Source organism: Natator depressus, chromosome 11 (assembly GCF_965152275.1).
Source record: "Natator depressus isolate rNatDep1 chromosome 11, rNatDep2.hap1, whole genome shotgun sequence".
NCBI lineage: Eukaryota > Metazoa > Chordata > Testudines > Cheloniidae > Natator > Natator depressus.
In genome coordinates this window covers 38,342,598-38,364,249 of record NC_134244.1, presented here as the reverse complement: position 1 = coordinate 38,364,249, position 21,652 = coordinate 38,342,598, and the positions used below count along the sequence as shown (strand labels likewise).

The 21,652-nt window shown below is 44.7% G+C and overlaps 1 protein-coding gene across 1 annotated transcript; it reads left to right on the top strand.

The window, feature by feature from the left end:
• The first annotated feature begins 683 nt into the window (after window positions 1–683).
• Window positions 684–19,428, top strand: LOC141995587 (ATP synthase F(1) complex catalytic subunit beta, mitochondrial-like). Its single transcript, XM_074966833.1, has 10 exons — window positions 684–913; window positions 2,169–2,351; window positions 7,383–7,557; window positions 10,846–10,967; window positions 11,356–11,540; window positions 12,056–12,214; window positions 14,362–14,484; window positions 14,646–14,858; window positions 15,044–15,245; window positions 17,925–19,428. Exons 1-10 carry the CDS (start codon window positions 799–801, stop codon window positions 18,020–18,022), a joined length of 1,575 nt encoding a protein of 524 aa, XP_074822934.1. The 5' UTR covers window positions 684–798; the 3' UTR covers window positions 18,023–19,428.
• Window positions 19,429–21,652: the final 2,224 nt, after the last annotated feature.

The following is a 21,652-nucleotide window of genomic DNA, read 5'->3' as shown; positions in this document are numbered from 1 at the left end:
GATCGCTCTCATTACAATGTGTATGATAACCAAGGTGGGCCATTTCCAGCATAAATCCAGGTTTTCTCCCCCCCCCCAACACACACACAAACCCACTCTCCTGTTGGTAATAGCTTATCTAAAGTGATCGCTCTCATTACAATGTGTATGATAATCAAGGTGGGCCATTTCCAGCACAAATCCAGGGTTTAACAAGAACGTCTGAGGAAGGGAGGTTCCTTGAGGGGGCCATTTAGGGATCTGTGGCAAAAACTGGGGATTCGTCCTGCTTTAAGCAGGAGGTTGGACTAGGTAACCTCCTGAGGTCCCTTCAAACCCTGATATTCTATGACTGCACTTACCCTCTGCCCCCCCTCATATAACAGCTTGGTCTGGGGCAGCACCTCATCATCCTTATGTTATGATGCTTTGCAATTGCATTATCCCTGAAAGCGAGTTTGGGCCCTGTTTAACAGCGTAGCAGCAGGACACGGAGGCCAGCAGGAAGGGAGAGAGGTACAGTGAGCTAGAAACTTCGTTTAAAATAGTAAGGTTGCTCCAGCAGGAGCCCCTGTCATGATGGAGCCTGTAGTCCACAGACACGCCTCAGAGGGAGCATTGCATACTGGGAAATGTAGTTTCTTTCGGCGTCGTCCCCTTACGTGACGGAAGGACGGCCGCATTGGGACAGGATGGAACACTTTCCCACTACGCATGCGCCGTCTCCTCGTTAGCGGCAGGGGGCGCGCGCGGCTGAGTAGCGGCCGTTGGCTATAGAAAGGCGCGAGGCGGCTGGCGTGGAGGACTGTTGGAGTAGCCATGTTGGGGCGGGCGAGGCTAGGCGGCGTGGCGGTCCTGCGGGCTCTCCAGCCCCTTGCCGCGGACCGTGGCTGCTTGGCAGCAGGAGCCGCCGCCTCCGCCGCGCTCCCGCACAGTGAGTCTGGGGGTCCCGCGCCCGGGAATCGCTGGGGGAGGTTTCAGCCTGGTCGCACCCTCCCGCTGCGTCCGTCCTAGGGACGTCCCAGGCGCCCGCCGCCTCCTGGCCTCGCTGGTCCCCGAGCGCCGTGCTTCGTTGTGCTTTGCCCCTTGCTCGGAGCCTGCTGCCCCTTCACCTCCCGGGGCCCAGGGGCACCCACACCGAGTGCACCGGGCGGGGCGCTCCGCAGCTCTGCTGGCTTCTTGGCGCCTGCCCCATTTGAAGCCTGCTCGGGGCGGGAGGGGCTGAAAGCTCTGGGCTGGGAGGGAGGCAGGAGACCTGGGTTCTTTGCTGCACCCGTGACTCCCCTAGTCCCTGCTTCTGAGCCGCAATGGGCATCCTGATGTTTCCCTTCCTTAGGCAGCGTGGGGGTGGCCTTCAGTGGTGTGTGCAGAACATGCTCAGCAGCTCTGTTGGAAGCAATATGGTTTGTTTGTTTTCTCCCCACCTTCATCTTTTCTATTGCCCTTTAATCTGAACATCTTCTCCCCCCCACCCCCCCACACACACTTGTTCTGAGTATCCACTTCTGGGCTTAAAATGATCAGAACCAACATGTTGTGCCAGTCAGCTCAGTGCTTGCTTTCATGTTTCTGGTTGTAAGATGCCCAAACATGGGTGTTAAAAAAAAGTAAGTCCCTTTTCACTAAGCACCGTATAATTACCTAGGTGCAATGTGCTCTAAAGGGTTTTCTTCTTTTGAAGTATTAATTAGAAGGCCACTATCAGAGATACTGAACCTGATAGATCACTGATGTGATCTAGAGCAAAAAACCTTATGCTTCTTATCAGGGCGGTATTAGAACTTGATGCGCCTTCTTATCACTGATGCAGAGGCCCTTACACACTGTGGAGGATGGTGAACGCTGCACCCATTTTTAAATTTTGCTTCTGTTGATTTGCACATGTAATTAGGAATCAGGTGTACTTGTGGTTTCCCTGCCTATGATGTAAAATAGCATCTGGATGTTTGTTTATTTAATCCTGAGTTCCCATAGTAAAACATCAACTTAGTCCCATTTCTTAAAGGTTTCTATTATGAAGAATGCTACACTTTTATGTTCTGTTCCTAGAGTCTTTAACAAGTGTCACATTTGTACTTTAATTTAAATCTGGCTTACTTCAGTAAAATACATAAAATGAAGAGAGGGTCATGTTTCCAACTAATAGGCCAATTGCTCTAATTTTGATTCTGGCAATTATTTTTTGTTAGGGCGAAATTATGCGGCTAAGACTTCAGAGTCTGCCAAATCTGGTACTGCAACAGGGCGTATTGTTGCAATTATTGGTGCTGTTGTTGATGTCCAGTTTGATGAAGGCCTTCCTCCAATTCTCAATGCCCTGGAAGCGTCAGGCCGTGAAACTAGATTGGTGTTGGAAGTTGCTCAGCACCTTGGTAAGTCTGTCTTGTAAAGCCATATTCTTTAATTGTTGATCGTTGCTATTTTCTCCTTTTTTCTAGCTTCGTTTTACCACTATTGACTCTAGGGTAGTTTGAAAGCTGTCCTGAAGAGATTTCCTTACTACCTACGACCCTTGTTCTATTGCACATTGTACTATTGAGGTCCCTTCTACCGTGCATTGTTGTACTTCCTTTAAGCATTCTCCATGCACTTTGGATGTAGCATACTCCCATCATTTCCCCAAATCCTGCTGCAGCAGAGATGCGTTTTCTATCAGTGTTGGTTCTGCTCCTTTTCACGTGCACCATCTTGGTTCTTCAAATAGGCTTCCTCTTTTCCTTTGGGCCTAAGCTTCCCAGACCTGACTGGACAAAGCCACTTTGGCTTCTCTCAGACCTACCTAGAAAAGGCCCTTAGGAATGTTTTGAACTGTGCTTCTGTCCAGGCCAATGCCCCACAAAAACCTCTCTGGTCCCCATATATGCCATGTAAATTAATATTCTCTTGTAAGAGTCCAGATTTGGATGATCAGGATCTGGCACTCATTACCCTTGAGGCAAGATCCAGATCTAGACTAACCGTTTTAGAGGACCGTTTTAGAGGACTTCTAACATGGACCTCGTCCCGCCAATCAATTTTCATAATTTTCTTGCCATTCTGGTATAGGTTCCAAAGGCTCAGATGAATGATTCTCCTTTCAAGAGAACCCTTTCTTTTGGCTAAAACCCAAATGGCTTTTCCATTTATACTGGTATCCTCAGTAACATTAAAGGAAAGACCGTATGACTTTGGTCCCATGGCGAAGCAGTATCCAAACACTCCTGAGGATTCAGATAGGGCACTTCCTGTTGTTGGTGGATACCAGTGTTCTCTCAACTCAGAATCTATGTTGCTTCTGTGACTTGATAGTTTCTTCCTTTCTCACCCCATAGCTAGAGGTAGATTTGGCTTTTCTCAGGGCTTGTGAAACCATATTCATAAGATGTTGTAACAGAGGGAAAAAATTTGTGTAAGACTTCAATGGTCTACATTGAAGAGAAAACTTCATAAATTTTTTGAAGATATATATTGTCTTGGTTATATACTACAGCAGGGGAGGACAAACTGTGGCCCGTCAGGGCTTTCAATCCGGCCCATGGGATTGCCAGCCCCATGGTGCAGCTGGGCTAAGGCAGGTTCCCTGGCCCTGTGCCACTCCCAGAAGTGGCCGGCACCACGTCCCTGCGGCCCCCGGGGGAGGGAGGAGCAGAGGGCTCTGTGCGCTGCTGTTGTCTGCAGGCACTGCCCCCGCAGCTCCCATTGGCCAGGAACGGGGAACCTTTGGGAGGTGGTACCCGCAGGCGAAGGCAATGCGCGGCAGAGCTGCCTATCCCACCCCACCCCCAGGAGCTACTGCTGGACATGCTGGCCACTTCCGAGAGTGGCGTGGGGCCAGGGCCAGCAGGAAGCCTGCCTTAGCCCCGCTGCTAGCCATTGCCACCCTGGAGCCGCTCGAGGTAAGTGGTGCCGGGCCAGAGCCCGAACCCCTCCTGCACCTCACACCCTAACCCCCTGCTCTGAACCCCCTGCCGCATGCTGCACCCCAACCCCCTGCCCCAGCCCTATGTTCATGGCCCTGCATACAATTTCCCCGCCCAGATGTGGCACTCAGGCCAAAAAGTTTACCCACCTCTGTACTAGAGGGTTACGTGCATGGAGCTTAGCCTACAGAAGCAACCAAGTATCTCTTTATTCTCCCCAAAAAGCTTCTTGTGTGCCACCCTCCCATCTTCCTGTATTTCTGGGACTCATTGCAACTGCAACTGTCCATTTCCTACTGTGTCAGGGGCTCTCTGTGCTCTGTCATTCCCCTTTCCCAGTACTAGAGTGCTCCATTCTCTTTCTCTGGGTCAGGGGCACTGTCCTTTTCATACAGGTTGTCCCATATGCCACGAACTCTGTTTTGGAACCATGGCCAGAGATGATATTCAGGGGAGGGATTGGAGGAGGAGGTATTGTTGTGTGGGGAGGTATTAATGGCTGCCATCAACCAGTTCTTTGATCTATAGGCAACTGCAGAAGTGGCTGAAAGTCCTGGGTCTGCTAACTAGATTCAGGGGGTCCATGGGGTGGGGCCTTCAGGTTTTCACCAAAATAAATAGGATTCTGCCCATTTATGTCTAGAACATTCCCTGAAATTTTGGAATTGATTGGATGTAGTGTTCTAACGTTATCACATGAGAGACAGATGCTATAAAGTTGTGTGTAGGACCTCCCTTTGCTTGGCCAGCCAAGGTGCTGTGGCAAAAAGGGGGAAAACTCTGCTGCAAGTACTCCTATATTCTGCTACATGGTTAATTTAATTTATCTCCATGAAATATCCTTAATTTCTTTCTCTGTCCTCCCCGAAAATATACACTAGTGTCTATTTCTGAGGATTTTATTTCTGTAAGCTCCAGGTAGCCCAGCTCTGAGATTCTGTTCCTGTAATGTTGTTCTGGATGTTTCTCAGTATCTCCTGTCCTTCCCATTCCCTTGTGTGTCAGGAAGGGGAGGAATTTGTAACTGGCGTCAGCTCCTCATTGGTACATTGTTTTCCAGACATCTCCGCTCCCAGCCTACACTCTAGCTCCCCCCAGATTCCCTGGTAGCAAGCTGGGCTCCAGTTCTGGCTCCATGACCCCATGCTGCCCAGGTCCAAGGAATGCTGCAGAGATTGTACACTGTAATCCAGCTAACTCCCTCTTGTGGGGAAAGCTGGAGAACAAGAGAGATGTAGACAATTCCTGGCAGGTCAGGAAGACAGGAAACTGTATCAGGCACCTAGCTGCAAATAACGTAAATTCAATGCATCTACTACTTTCCCCAAGATGCCACAGTATTACAGAGTCTCATGCATGGATGCCAGGTTTGAATAATTTTTGGTGGTGCCCAGAATGGGTACAAGCCTCACCCCCTGACACCTGCCTTGTAAGCCTATATATATATATATATATATAAATAAAAATTTAAAACAATGTAAAAATGGACTGGAAACAGTAAGGGTTTAAGTTTCCCTATATTGCACAATGTGGGGTGGGGATGAGGGCTCTGGCTGGAGGTGGGGGTGAGGGGTTTGGGGTGTGGGAGGGGGCTCAGGGCTAGGGCAGAAGGTTGGGGTGTGCGGAGATGGGGGCTCTAGCTGGGGGTGAGGGCTCTGGGTTGGGGCTAGGAGTGTGGGAGGGGGCTCAGGGCTAGAACAGAGGGTTGGGGTATGGGGGGATGAGGGCTCTGGCTGGGGGTGAGGGGTTTGGGGTGGGGGGGGGGCTCAGGGCTAGGGCAGAGGGTTAGGGTGTGGGGGGGGTGAGGGCTGTGGCTGGGGATTTGTGCTCTGGGGTGGGGCTGGGGATGAGGAGTTTGGGGTGCAGGCAGGCTGCTCAGGGGCTGGGGCCAGAGGAGGACCCTCCCTGAGCCCTCTCCCCACCGGCCAGGCCTGCCAACAGGGGATGGGTGTAAAGGGGGCAATTGCCCAGGCCCCTGGGCGATTTAAAAGAGCCTGGGTGCCCTGGCCACTGCCGCGATAGTTCTGCCTGTTCTGGGGAAAAGCGTATCTTGATTCAAAGACTCTTTTGGTATACCTCATGCAGGTTCTGGGGGAATAGCAAATACTGTTGCTTCAGCCACCCCGGAACCTGCATGGGGCATATCAAAAGCGTCTTTGAATCAAGAGATGCTGTGGCTTTTCCCCAGAGCAAGTTGGGTCAACATAGCTGCCCTGGGGCTCCTCCGGGCAAGTGTGGGATGGGGCTGCGGCCGGCGGCAGTCCTCTGGCAGGGAGTGGGGGCTCTCGAGGCTTCTCCGGGCAGGGGGGCTTGTGGCCCTGGCTGAGGGAGGGGGGAGAAGGGAGCCCATTGATTGATCTGCCCTGGGGCCCAGAATTGCTGTCGGTGGGCCTGCTGCTGGCAGCACACACATCGCACCACACTGCATGTGCTCCTAGGGCCCCTCTCTGCTGTCCCGCCGTGGCACTGTGTGTGTGCTGCCCAGCGCTGGGGGGAGGAGGATGTGCCCCATCACCTAGTGGCCTGATTAGTGAAGCGTCAGGGCCAGGCGGGGCTGCCATCATGTCAGGTGTGCATCCTCCCTCCGCAGACAGCAGCAGCAGCCACCTCAGCCTGCCCTGCTCCCTTGTAGTCTGAGCAGTGGAGTGGTGCTGGTGGGCGCAGCATGAAAGGAGGCAGCCGGTGAGGGAGCATGGTGCAGGGAGCGACAGCCAGCCACTGCCCAGGGTGCAGGGATGCTCCAGGGAAGGTACATGGGGGCAGTGGGCGGGGTCCGAACACTGGTGAAGCCGGGCACCTATGCTCTGAACATTGGTGGAGCATGGGCACCACGGGCCCATATAACTTGCCGCCTGTGGTCTCTTGGTCTGTAATTGAGATGGTTGGGCACGACAGCTCTCCCCAACACTGTTTCATGTTATCTGCAAACTTAGGACAACATTTCAACAGTTTCCACTGAGTTCATGTTTTCAGTCTTAACTTGACAACCGAAGGGCTAGACATTTAACCTAATTCAAAATGAAAGCTAAGATTCTGGAGCACGATATGTGGTGAGCAGTGAGTTCTGCAGATGATGATTTTTTTTCCCTACAATGATAGTTAATGTTCATTGTTTACTTTTAAAAATAAATAAATCTCCAAAACAAGCTTAGAATACTCTGTAACTCTGGATAATTCAGTGTGAATGTAATGAAGACTATGTCATTATGTAGAGTACTGTTTAAAAATATTACTATAACTTAAGATGTTCTATGGAGCTTCTATTTAACCTTGATTTGCCAATGTAGGAATCTTATAATTGATTTTGGCAAGCCAACCTTAAATCAGAAAAACTAAATTTTTATCTCAGTTGGCTGAGGCATGAAGTAATGTCCAGTTGTACCACATAATTTGACTCTTAGTTCTGAAACCTCTGAACGTAACTACTTTAAAAGTTCTGAAGTTCTCCTGCAATAAGGTGAACTTTCTCTGTTTAAAGAGCAAACTTAGATTTTATACACTTAGGTGAAAGTACTGTTCGAACAATTGCCATGGATGGCACTGAAGGCTTAACCCGCGGGCAGAGAGTTCTGGACACGGGTGCGCCTATAAAAATTCCAGTTGGACCAGAAACACTGGGAAGGATCATGAATGTAATTGGTGAGCCAATTGATGAAAGAGGACCTATTGCAACGAAACAGTGAGTATTTTTAAATTTAGTTGATCTAGAGAAGAAATTGCTGTTGTTAGTATATTGTTCTGAAGGTAGCCATTAAAGAAGTGGTGAGGGTGCAGGAATCCAAAGGCTTGTCTAAACATAAGTTGTACCACATTAATTATACCAGTATAGTTAAAGCAGTTTGACCTCCCTAGTGTGGACGCAGTTTACCAGTTATAAAAGTGTCTATCGGTATAGTTTATTTCTGTATGGGAAGGAATATAAGCTATACTGATATTAAATTAAAAAAAAACTACATAAAATTAACATTATGAAAATTGCAAAGTAAGCACTCAAAAGTTGGGAAATGCTAGAAGTAAGGTTCTTTGCAACCTTAATTTGGCCTCCTTGTATGTATGTGTCATGATAGTCTTTAGTTACATCACCATGTACAGTAGAACCACAGAGTTATGAACTCCAGAGTTACAAACTGACCAGTCAACCCCACACCTCATTTGGAACCAGAGGTATGCAATCAGGCAGCAGCAGAGATGACCCAAAAATAAAAGCAAGTACAGTACTGTGTGAAATGTAAACTACCAAAAAACATAAAGGGAAAGCAGAGGTTCTACCATACTACTTCCCCCCCACCACCACCACCACAGGCCCCCTGCCTCATTCATTGTACGGGTGGACCTACTCAGGGGATAAAGCAAGGTTGTGTACTGAGAGACCAGTCTGCAGGCTCTCCTGCTTCAATTGTTGCAGAAGTGTGCAATGATAGAGGGGAAAGGGTGATCTGATGGCTAAAGCAGTTGAATGCTGCCCTGGAGATTTGGATTCTATCCCTACTTCTGCCACAGAGTCAAGCAATTTAAATAAATCTTTTCACAAATGGTCACTAATTCTTTATTTTCTGGGTGATTGACATCAGACCCTGAGGTCTGACTTGCAGAAGTGGTGAGCACTCTCAGGTGCATTTAAAATCAAGGGAGCTGTGCCTTGAGCATAAGTGCTATATAATGCTAAGTGGTCTGGAAAAATTGGGTCCTATGTGTCTCAAATTAGACACCCAAAGTTAGTGGACACTTCTGACCTTCATCTCTCTGTGCCTCAGTTTCCATCTGTAAAATGGGTATGATATTCCTTCATCTCACAGGGATGTTGAGAAAATGATATTTAACTATAAGATACTGCATTAATAATTACCGAAACAATTGAAGAAATACTAGTCTACAGTACTAAATAGTAGTAAACTGAGTACTACAAGCAAAGTCCAGCATCCTGCCAACAAAAGAAATTGGACTTGTAACCACCTAGTGAGGCCCCCCAAATATTACAGGTATTTGCCAGCTTGAGTGTGGAGGGGAAGATCATCTTTCTGTCACCCCCAAGCAAACAGAAAATAAACCTGGAAACTTGAGGTAGCTGTGCTTCTTCAACATTTAATGGGGATAGAATTTAGAGCACAGTCTACAGCTCAAGTAATTCCACTTAATGCTGGGGAATTCCCCAATAACTGGAGTGGGAGAAGGGATTTTTCCCTCCCTCATAGCCCAGATTGCAGGGGTGACAGCAGCAAAGGCCAATCTGTGTCTCCATGCCTCCTGTAGTTGGTTCCTTCATGCATGGGGAGAATGGCTAGTAGATCTATGCAGTGGAGGATCAACAGCTCGGCTGTATGTGGGGAGCTGGGTTATGCAGCTAATAAGACTGCACCGGCATTCCTAATCACACTGGTTGTGCTGAAGGCAATGTCCTTTGCATCTGCAAAGGTGAAGCAGCGTATGCCCAATAAAGATAAGGAAGGGAATTTTAATTGTGATAAATCAGTCGTTAAACTGAGATCATTTGAGATTATGTCCTGCCATGTTCACGAAACTGGTGTGACCTCCTTGTAAATAGTTAAGGCAAAAACTCATTAGAGTATTAGAGCATCATTTTTCTGAGACCAGAACAGTAGACTTTTCAGAAATATCTTAAAAGGTCAATATGTTGCTGTGATGGTTCTCAAGGAACCCAGGATTGTGAGTCACCTTGCTTTACCCCCCCTGCCTCCAGTGAGAGGGAGTCTATCTTGTGGTAGCTGGGTGTTTGTCTCTTTGTCTCCACCAGCCTTTCATCTGCTCAAGCACTCCCCTCTGAGCTATGCCAGCCCTAAATTCGCCTTGCAGATTAACTCTAGGTGCACCCCAAATCCCTGAATTCCTTTGAATCATTTCCTTGTGATATCCAGCTTGGGATATTGGCTACTCACAGAAATTCCAGATCCTCTGCACCCAAAGGTACAGTGTAACCCAGTTTACCAGTTTTACTGTAAACCACACAGCACTTATGATAAAATAAAAGCATGTTGTTTTTTTAAGAAAGAGTAAAGCTTTATCTAGAAACAAGAGTGTGTGGCAGAAACAGATGGTCGCAATGCAAAACAAAATCATAAAATGTGAGCCTAGGTCTATGCTTATGAATAGTTTTCCTATGTTATAAAATAGATTTCCCTCCACCCCAAAGTTCAGTCTGTTGCAGAGCTGGCTGGCTTCACAAGAGCCAGGCTCCAAATGTTCATTAAAGCACTCCTGCTCCACAAAGGGTTTCTTTGGTGAATGGTGATAGTCCTTTTCCAGCATCTGTGTTATACTGCCTTTTCTATTTACAAGATAGGGATTCACCCTGTCTATCAAGTTTCTTTTGTACCTTTACGTTGTTTTGTTTTTTTGTCATTGCTTCTGATGGTTTTCCATTGAAAGCCTTAGTATTGCGCAAGGTTGAACAGTTGAACCTTGCATTGCATCACTCGCTAAAGAGGGCAGCGTGGCAAATTCTCCTTGCCTGAATGGGCCATCACCAAGACACATTATCTCCTGGTGATTAATTTCTACTCAAGTTCATAAAGCATACTTTCAGTATAAATACATTATTCCTTAAATATTACCTGTACATGCCTCTCACAACAATTATGAATCTTGACAAATTATGAACTTTCTTAGAGATGTTACATATTACTCTTTATGGATAAATAACCTGCAAGATATGTGTGTGTGTTGTAATGAATTTGTCAATTCTGGAGTAAGCTGTTTGCAGAGAACCGGATCATTTGCCAAGGGGTCTCTGTCACAATTGGCAAATCCAGTACTGTTTGAATTAGACACTTCTAATTTGTAATTTTTACTGATGGCGCTTCTTCTAAATTTTACCTAGATGTAAACTTGATTTCTGTCTAGGGACCACTAATATAACCACCTTATTCAGTATCTCTTAAAAACAATTTTTTCTTGAAATTTTGATAGTAAAGACAAAAATATGTAAAATAGTTAAAGATCTTCTTTACAGGTTTGCATCTATTCATGCTGAAGCTCCTGAATTTCAAGATATGAGCGTTGAGCAAGAAATTCTTGTGACTGGTATTAAGGTTGTAGATTTATTGGCTCCATATGCCAAAGGAGGTAAAATTGGTAAGTTTCTCTTCTGAAGCAAATAGATATACTGTAAATTTATGCAACAAGTACTGTACATAAAACATTCTGTACTTCAGTTTGAGGGAAACTACGTTTGCTTTATATAAACTTTAAAATTTTAGTCTTATTCAGTTTCCTAAATCTGTGTGCTTACTAGAAAGTGTTCTAGTGCGGAAGATTAAACAAACTAGCTGTTGAAAATGGATTCTGCTAACAGCAGCAAATTTTAGATTGGTTTGTTTTGCTCTAGAGTTAGCTTAATATTCCTACACTGTTAACAGGCATTTTGAGGGATAATAGTGAAGTATTGTAGCTGGATGTAATTACATTAATTGACTATCTCAAACTGCAAACTCAATTGTATTGACAAAAATTGTTGTTTCAGGGCTCTTTGGTGGTGCTGGTGTAGGAAAAACTGTATTAATTATGGAACTTATTAACAATGTTGCTAAAGCCCATGGTGGCTACTCTGTCTTCGCTGGTGTAGGGGAGCGTACACGAGAGGGTAATGACTTGTATAATGAAATGATTGAATCTGGTGTCATCAACCTGAAGGATGCCACTTCCAAGGTAACTTTCAAAGGGTGTGAGTATTAAAACAAAACACACACCCTATTGTTTGTGGTACATTACAGTGGATTGTTTGGCAACATACTATTTTAATACAATTTTTCCAAGAAAAAAACACTTTCTGTATGTGAGTAGTGACAATTTGACTTGTATATACATGCTAATTTTTATGTTCTTCCAGTTAGGCAGGTCCACAGATTTTAATAGTGGACCTTCAATCAATCACCCTTGCTGCTTTAGTGGCGTACTAACTTATAAGATTAGGGTGAAAGTTTAGTCTTGTAAAAGTGTTCATACTTTTAGGAAAAAAATACTTACATTAATAAAGGGTTTTGTTGCTTAAAAAAAAATTTAAAAATTACACAGTACATATGCCATTGTCATCTGGTCCCTGGCCTTTGCCTCCACAATTGGTCCAAGGCATGTGGGTGTTGAATATAATACATCTCGTTATAGTGTTGATTATCTATAGAAAATGTAGTAGCCTAATTTTATTTCTGTAATTTAAATTCCAGGTTTCACTTGTGTATGGTCAAATGAATGAGCCTCCAGGTGCCCGTGCCAGAGTAGCCCTGACTGGTTTGACAGTTGCTGAATATTTCCGTGATCAAGAAGGACAGGATGTGCTTCTCTTTATCGACAATATCTTCAGATTTACCCAGGCTGGTTCAGAGGTTAGTATTCATAATAAAAAGTTCCAGTACAATACTTACCTCAGAATCTAAAAACTACTCTTAGAGCTCTGAACCTGGAACCGCTTATTGTGCCCCTCGCCCCAAAGAATGATGAAAACCTATTGAACACCAATTTTAAGCAAAAATTCAGTGCCTCCTCTTGCTTGGGAGGAGGGAACTCTGTATATGCCAGTCAAGTTTTGAAAAAAAGTTGCCTAGATATCATCTTAGCTAGGTACAAAACCCTACAATTTTAAAGGGGAAGAATAAAGCCTTTAGGTGTATCCTCCCTATGACTTACACCAAGTGGCCCACACTTGAAGGATTCCAAAGTCAAACAATTAAATTGCTCTTCAGAAGCATAGGATCAGGCTCAAGCCAACTTTAGAGTGGGTGTAGCAATATCCACAGAGTAACTGTAAATTCTTACCTTGACTTAAACAGAATAAAGACCTAAACACACCCAAACTTCACTTCCAAGCGTTTACCTCTATTAACTTAAAATAATACAAAACCCCCTCAGCCTAAGCTTTCTCTTGAGTTCAGTTTTTCCTGAAGCTTTCTCCCTGCAGGACTCCTTCTTTCTTGGAGGTTGCAACTTTCTTGTATATTTGGTTTGCTAGTAATAAGACCTAGCTGAAAAGCATGGAGGACATACTATAGAAGTAATTAAGAGCAATTGAGGGTCTGAGTAAGTGGGAGTGGAGAAGGGGTGGCAAAGTGGTGACAAATTTCTGTTAGAACCCAAAATGGGAAGAGCAAAACACAGCCTAGTGCTGATGAGTAGCATGGCTTCTGGAGGCAGGGGCAATTATAGGCTGCCTTGACAGCACCATTTCTCTGGCTCCAGTTCAATGTATGACTGCGTGAACGACTGGTGTGGGGGAAAGGAGGTGGCTAATATCCCAAACTAGCTGGTGTTGGGTCTGGTAGGGGAGAAACTGAAGAAGCAATAGATCCTCTACTCAACATAGGCACCCAGCTGGTCCCAGTGTGGCTATGCTTAATGGCTGAAGTGGTGAAAGGTGTATGCAGTTTGGTGACCTTGTTGCTCCTGGGTAGACAAAAAATGAAACTGCCCATGGAGTAAGCTGTTGCTTCTGAAAGCCCCAGTTCCACTGCGCATGGGTTGTATCCTTCCTTAACTGGCTTAATTTTTTTATTGGGAGGTGTAGAAGCTCCAGCTGGCCTTACTGGGTCTCACTTTCAAGCTCCATTAAAACTACTTGAGTGACATAGAAAACTTTAGACAGTAGGAAAATTAGCCAAATAAGTTAAATATATCTTTATTTAAAAAAACAAAAAAAACAAACAAAAAAACCCAAGAACCCCCAAGGTTTACAATGAGAAACGTACTACATACAATATGTGATTCACTTTATGAGCATATTTATTCTGTGAACAGAAAGACATACGTAGTTCAAAATTAAAAGCTTGTAGTCCAGCATGCAGAATAAAGAGTGTGCATCATACTAACTGTTAAGCCTACAATGCTTTTGTATCTATTTTTAAAGTGGATTTCCTCAGGTTAGGGAAAATTGCAACAACCCTGCTAAAGGGTGGGGATGTTGGTGTCCAATGCCCAGAATGGCAGGCCCTGTGTGTGTCTGAAGGAGGTGGAAAGAAAAGGAGATGTATCCTTATATCACTCTTGCTATCTTTCTTTTATTTTCTTTGTGGGCACATAGTTCTCTTCTGCCTTCCTCTAATCCTCTATAATATCTCTCTGGCTCTTGTGCCTCCAAAATTCACCAACTTTTGATCATACCCGCTCTCTCCCTACTTCCTCTTTCTTGCTCTGCCCTTGTGAATGCACACAGTACTCCTGGATTGTCGTCTGTAGCCAAGGAATAATAAACCTGACTGCTGAAGTGAAAGAAGACCATTCCAACTTTCCTTCTTGCTGGAAGAATGAAATGGGGTACCATCTTGATTTTTGTCTCCACTCTTTCCATTTGGTGACTGAGTGTAAAGGCTGAGAGCAGACCTGCTAACTGTTTGCCGTCTTCCCACTCCACTTAGTATTGTGCCCTGTATGCTTCCTAACGCTTTTTAAACAGCGCAGTTTAAGAACCTTTGATGTACCTGAGAAAATGAACTACAAGAGTTCTTTAACTTGCTACGTTATCTTCTCCTTTGATCTTTAGGTGTCTGCACTTCTTGGTCGCATCCCCTCTGCTGTAGGGTATCAGCCAACGTTGGCTACTGACATGGGAACAATGCAGGAAAGAATAACTACTACTAAAAAGGGATCAATTACATCAGTACAGGTATGGTGTTAAACAGGTGTCTTTATATCAGTAAAGAGTTTGGTGCTTAGCTTCATGAGTAGAAGGTGAAGGTGGCAGTTAATAGATATATTATGAGGCTTAACGAGTATTAGTTTTTCACTAAGATCTTATACTTTGATTTTCAAAATGACTTATTTCAGGCTATCTACGTACCAGCTGATGACTTGACTGACCCTGCTCCAGCTACTACTTTTGCACATTTAGATGCTACTACAGTATTATCCCGTGCCATTGCTGAACTGGGTATCTATCCAGCAGTGGACCCTCTGGATTCTACTTCACGTATCATGGACCCTAACATTGTTGGCAGAGAGCATTATGATGTGGCTCGTGGTGTACAGAAGATTCTTCAGGTATCTTGTTAATTACATTTTCCCCAATGAATTTAATTCAAACTGGAGATAACTGAGTGTTAAGACTTAATCAGTGAAATTCAACTTTGATATCTAGTCTTTTTTGAATAAGTTGCAATATTAATGTATCTACACATGGTATCAAGAGATTATTTAATTTGAGTTGCCTCCTTTCTCCATAATAGGATTACAAATCCCTTCAAGATATCATTGCTATTTTGGGAATGGATGAATTGTCTGAGGAAGATAAACTAACTGTATCCCGGGCTCGAAAAATCCAGAGGTTTTTGTCTCAGCCTTTCCAGGTTGCTGAAGTCTTCACTGGCCATGCTGGAAAATTGGTGCCTTTGAAGGAAACAATCAAGGGATTCAAGAGCATTTTATCTGGTAAACCAATATATTTTTACTTGCATGATTTCCCCCAGTTTCAGAGCTGTATTCTGGAGATTGTCAGTTTCTTTTAGTATTTGACACTCACTTCTGCAGACTACCTTATGCTTAAATGCATTCACTAAATGTTACTGCTTTAGTAAAATAGGGAGTGTTAGTTTCACATATGTATTGTAGTGGGGCCTAAGGGCCACAGCCTTATTGTGCGGAGCACTGTACAAACATAAAGAAGGTTCCTTCACCCAAGAGCTTAGTCTAAGTATAAGATGTGGGGCGAACAAGTGGATATGGAAATGGATGGATGGGTGGAGCACTAGGCAATGATTCAGCCATGCCAGTGTGGAGCATGATGTGCAACATCTAATGTTTAAGCATTTAGTTCTCAAGTACAGATTTATAAAACAGGGGAAGGGATTGAAATCCAACTTGGCTCCCAGATTTCTTCCCCTTCCACTCCATTGTCAGAACCTTCCTGGCCCCTGCTTGCACCACCCCAAGCTGTTTGAGAGTCATTGCCTGGATATTCTCTTCGCTGATCCTCTGCACATGCCTTCATCATGACTCTAGGCACTGTGCCACTTGCTAGTCCAAGCCGGTCCCTGCTGCATGATCCAGGGAGAATTAGGAAGACAAGGGAGCAGGATTTGGTGTTTGTCAGACAAGGGTGGGCAGGACACTTCAGTAGTTCAGTCCCTCTTCTTAGTAGCTTTGGGACCAATCTCCTTCCTCTTAACCCTTAGAACTGGACAGTATTCTAAAATCTAAACTATGCTGTCTGAAATGTGGCTTTATATTGTTGCTGGGAAGGAGGGGGGGGTCTCTCCCCTGTCATGGCAGCCCCCAAGCTGGGGCTGGGGAGGAGGGGGTGGGGGGGTCTATCTCCGGCAGCCCTGGAGCTGGGGAAAGTTGCCTCTCTGGCCGCCACAGCCTTGCACATCCCAAATTTCCTCCACCCCCTCTTCTCACCCCACTGCCCCCTCCCCCTTACCCCCTATTGCCCCCAAGGCCACCACCTCACCTTACATGTGTGTCTTCTCCAGGGTCCAGGCACCTAATTAGTGGAGCCATGCCTGCATGGCTCCATTAATTAGGTGGGTAGCCCTTCATTCTCTTGTGTGCGGCTGCCCAGGCCCGCACCTTGGAGGGAACAATCCACGGACCACCTGAATGGAGCTCGCCGGACCACTGTTTGAGAACCTCTGCCCTAGATGATTACTTTAGTTTCACTAGCGTAATTACTGACCCTAACAGCGCTACTTGCACCAGTGACTACATAGCCAGCCAGTGTTGTGGGAAGTTGCAGTAGTACAGCTTTCAAGCACAGAGTACTAGTGATTCCTTACTTAGGGTTGCATTCTAAAATGAGGCATAAATGGCCAGTCACTCTGTGTGTGGGGGGGGGAGGGCATTCGGGGGTTTATGCCCTTTGAATTTTCTATGTATACTGTTCATTTGTTGTTTTCCCTTCATGAGTTTTTAATAGGAAATCTGGCTGGAAAACTTTTCCTTGGCAATCCTAGTTGTAATTGAACAATATTCATTGAACTGTCAAATAAAAAACTTGGCTGGGAGGTGGTTGGATGATGGCTCTTAGTTATGACATGCATAAACTTTTAGCCATTAGACAAGCCTGATTAATGGGGGCCACATGCATGCATGCAGGCCTGACTGAAAAGGAGGTGGTGAAGTGGCTGAGTGCAAATAAAATCTTATCTGGGAGCTGCCCTTTTCTGTCAGATCTGTTGTAGGATAAGGGTTTCTCGTGCAGTTGTTGATGGATAAAATCTTTACTGACGGCAGCTGCCTTCCCACCTCTATACAGGCCCTTCTCCACCCCCACTTAAGCATTTTAAAAAACCTAGGGAAAAAACCCCACAAAACTTGTTTGGAAGTAGATAGGGTTCTTACAACAGCATACTTGAGACAAATCCACAAAAGCCCTCTATTCCTGCACTCTTGGCCATGCACCTTACTATTACTGCCACTATAAGAAGTAGCAAACTATGTGCTGCAACCTTCTCTCTGTCCTCGTAGGAATGATACCCTTCAGTCACCCCCTTAATTGTCCTTCTGCAAACATCCCTTTTACCAAACTGTCCTCTCACAACACAACCCAACTGCTACACCAAACATGAATTACTAGTGTTGGAGAGGGGGAGAACCACTGGGGAAAAAAGGGTGTGCAGAAAGGGGTCAGAGTTAAGGTTGTAATGTGTAGTCTGCAATGTACTGTGTTTGTGATTAAAAGTAGATGTGACTATCTGGTGGAGGAGTAAATATGTTGCTGGCTGGCTTCTAACAGCTTACCTTTTGTATATTAAGGATGGCCTTGATAACCAAGGGCAAGATACTTCAGTGTAGGTTTTTTTAAGAAACTTTTTGCTACTGTGCTGTTTACATATCACTTAATCTGGCCCATAAAAATACTGTGTTCACTTTTGTTTTCTTGTTCTATGTATTACCACAATGTTAATGGTTGAGTTGCAAATAACCGCTAATTTTTAAAGTGAAACAAAGCTGAACACCTCTTACAAGTGTAGAAAACATACTAGATCTTGTAAACACTTTCACTTTTAAAAAACCCACAGTAAACTTTGGGAATCTACTACCTCAGTCTTCATAATATCTTTTTAACTTTCTTTCAACAATTGTCCTATTCAAATTGTGTCATTGTAGGTGAATTTGACCATCTACCAGAACAGGCTTTTTACATGGTTGGTCCTATTGAAGAAGTTGTTGCTAAAGCTCAGAAGCTGTCTGAAGAACATGCCTAAACTGGACTATTATATTTGCATATGGTCTTTTAAATTTCTGATACATGTATACGTTGTATGTGTAAAACAGTTGTTCCAATCTCTGAGGTCTCTAGTTTTTTCACATCTACTGAAGAGAATTAAAGGCCTTTTTCGTACGTGTGAACATGCAGTATTATGTAAATGTCACCCAAATGTCTGTTACAAAAGCCAGACATCTTGTTAGTAAACATTGTGATATACAATTCCTCTGATTACTGGCTCTTTATTTTTGTTTAGATTAAGACTAATCTTTTGCCTCTGGAAATAGTAATTTAAGGCTATCCTGAACATCAAAGTTAACTCATGAAAGTGGCATTTGAAAGGTGATGTGTGATTACTTTTTGATCCTTGGAAAAGCTTGATACCAAAAATAGTGATGATTAATCTCATGCTGCATTTGCCCTGAATTAGTTTTTCTACTTGACACTTTTGGACTTTACATTTTTTGTTTATTTCTGTAATCTGAGGAATTGCACAAACAATTTTACTGTAATCAGTTATGGTATTGCAAATGGAAAACTATTAACTCTACTTGTGTTTTCTTATAAAATTGGCCTGCTTCATAGTTCAATGAGCAAAAATTTAATCCAGTTTTTTAAGACTAGAAAGGTTGTCTACCCATAATTCATGTTAGCTTTTGATCAGAAGGACAGTGCTCCTGTCCAAACCAAATGTAAAACACGTTTCTGGAAGTTGAACAAAATATTAAACAAGTGTATTGAAAAGTGACACTTCTGAGATCATTAAAATGTTAAATTAAAAATTCACAAAAATAATCTGAAAGGGTAATCTCTTCACTGTGCCTAGTTGTTGAAAGGTAGAGTATGCGTGTTGATTTTATAAAAGGAAAACATAGGTTCAAAAGACTATGGCAAAGGATGGATGGAATGAGGGCATGAGTGTGAAGGATAATGTGTTGTGGTGGTCTGGTCAGAGGAAAGGAAAGCTAGAGAAAGGAATTGTAATACTGTACTCTGAATGTGAAAGGAAGTTACAGGAGTTTGAAATGCTCCAAAAGTCTCTTACATCAGAGCTAAACCAAAAGACAGATTTAAACCACATATTAAGTGAGATTCAAACAGAGAATAATACTCTAAAAGCAAAAATAAAAGAAAGCAGCTCCTCTGCATGCCAGATTGCTGCTAGCATAAAACAGAAGGGTGATTTTACTGACACTAATTCAAGGAGCAATACTGATAAAGACCAAAACTAAATCAATTGGAAATGCCTTGAAAAACAAATCCAAGATTGGAACCTGGCACACATGGGGGAGAATTGAGGTAATTGGCCTCCTCCTAGTCTTCCTTCTAATCCAGACTTAAGGGCCAGTGCTTCCCTAGCCCCTCTCCAAGTAACCACCCGGTGACAGCAGATAACAGTGTCTTATAATACTTATAAATGGTCAGGCTTTTAAACTCCATGACCCGCTAGGATCCAGCGGCCCCCTTGCTCCTCAGTACTGCTGATGCAGATATAAACCTCGAGGCCACGCTTACAAGCATGGATAAGGGGCCAGCCATGCACAATTCTCGTGGATACGGGAGCGTCAGTTTCCATTACTGACTACTACAACAGTACATTACCATTTCAGAGGTGGGGGTGCACAACTCACGGCTTATAAAAGCTACCCTATTCTTGTAGAATCTAATCTATTCTTCTGGACTCAGTCTTTTTATGTAGCTCCAAATGCAGAGGGGACTATTTTGGGCATGGATGCTCTCTGTGACCTTGCAGCAACTCTTAACCTTGCCCAAAGTACAGTTACGTTTACTGATAAACTTATGCGTACTCATACCATTCCTCTCCATAATAATAAAATTTCTCTCTTCTGTTGCAACTGCCAAATCCTTGCCTCTCACTTGGGACATCTCTAACCTTTTTCAAGAATTATGTTCCAGGCTCCCCTTTGTTTGGTCAGAAAAGTTTTCTTGCAGTTTGGTGCCTGCTCTTCTCTGCCCACCCATCCCGGTTACTGGTCAACTCCCTCCACCTACCAAGCAATACCCTCTCAAACCTGATGCCGTGGACACGGTAGGTGGCATTACGCACTCTTTACTGCAGCAAGGCAGACTGGTTCCCTGTTCCTCCTCCATCAACTCTCCCATCTGGCCAGTTAAAAAACCTGATAGTTCCTGGTGCCTACCATTGACGTCCGCATGTTGGTTAACGGTGCAGTAAAACTTGCTCCTCTTGTTGCTGACCCATCAGTGGCTGTTTCGGGCCTTGACCCTTCTTATTGTATTTTTACTGTGTTGGATATTGCTAATGGTTTCTAGAGCTTCCCCATTCACCCAGAATCACAGCCCTGGTTTGCATTCACCTTTTGGCCCTACCCACTATACTTGGGGCCCAAGGCTTCCACAACTCCTCTACCCTTTTTCACCGGGTTATGGCTCAGGCTCTCTCCTTGGTAAATTGGGCTGCTGCCAACCCTGCATGCTTACAATACGTTGATGATCTATTCCTTGCCTCTTCTATGGTCTCTGACCACTTTTATATGCGCTTCAGCTGCTACTTCAGGCCTTGACAGATGCAGGTCTAAAGGCCAGTCCTCGAAAGGCCCAGGTAGCTTTACCTACCATCTAATATCTGGGCTACACGGTCTCCCAGGACTCAAAAGCCCTTACCTCAGACTGTCAAATTGCAATTGCAGCAGCCCCACAACAGTGCGTGAGCTGTGCAAACTAATGGGGCTTCTCAACTTTTGCAGGCAGTATGTCCCATCCTCTTCCACCTTAGCACAACCTCTCAATCTCCTTAAAGGGGCCCAAGACTCCTCAGACCTCATTTCTTGGTCACCAGAACACGACCACTGCTTAACCAAACTTAAAATATCCCTTCTCTCTGCCCCTGCACTTGAGTTTCCCCGCCCCTCAGTACCATTTGAACTTTGGACACACGTACAGGTTGGCCATGCTGCTGCTTACTCAAAACCATGGCGACAGGTGCCGCCCAGTGGCCTATTTCTCTGCTTTAGTCTTTAACCACTGCCTCCAAGCTGTGGAGGCAGCTTCTTGGGCTGTAACTGTCACAGCCCCTCTAGTCTCTGGGGCCCCTCTTACAATCTTTGTGCCACATGTGGTTCATAAAATCCTGGATGGGGGGGCCAAATTTCAAAAATCACCTCGGCCCAATGGTTCAAGTGGGAGTGCACCCTCTTAAGCCCACACATTACAATTGCACACTCTAACCTCCTTTTAATCCTGCTACTTTGATGCCAACCACAGGGGAACCTCATCAGTGCCCTCTTTCTGAGGATACTATTGTTAAGGACCAATTTATATCTGAACAGCCATTGCCCTTCTCCGATTTTGTTCTATTTGTTGATGGATCCCCGTACTATGTTAATGGCCAACCTTACACCGGCTGGACAGTTTGCGACCTGTCAGGTACATATCTCCGCTCCGGTCCCTTGCCTCAGTCCTGTTCGGCCCAAGTGACAGAATTGGTGGTCCTAACACAGGCCTGCCTTCTAGCTGAAGGCCACAAAGTAACTGTTTACAAGGATAGCAGCTATGCATTCGGGGTGGTTCATGACTATTTGGATTCCTGGACTAACAGAGGGGGTTAAAATGGGGGGTATATCACAAACTTATTGGAAGCCATCCA

Bases quoted from the DNA above. Each gene is read 5' to 3' on its own strand.
- LOC141995587 (XM_074966833.1), top strand. From the start codon at position 799: ATGTTGGGGCGGGCGAGGCTAGGCGGCGTGGCGGTCCTGCGGGCTCTC. The intron at 10,968-11,355 runs GTAAGTTTCTCT...TTGTTGTTTCAG, and splicing joins TGCCAAAGGAGGTAAAATTG to GGCTCTTTGGTGGTGCTGGT. The intron at 14,859-15,043 runs GTATCTTGTTAA...TCTCCATAATAG, and splicing joins GTGTACAGAAGATTCTTCAG to GATTACAAATCCCTTCAAGA.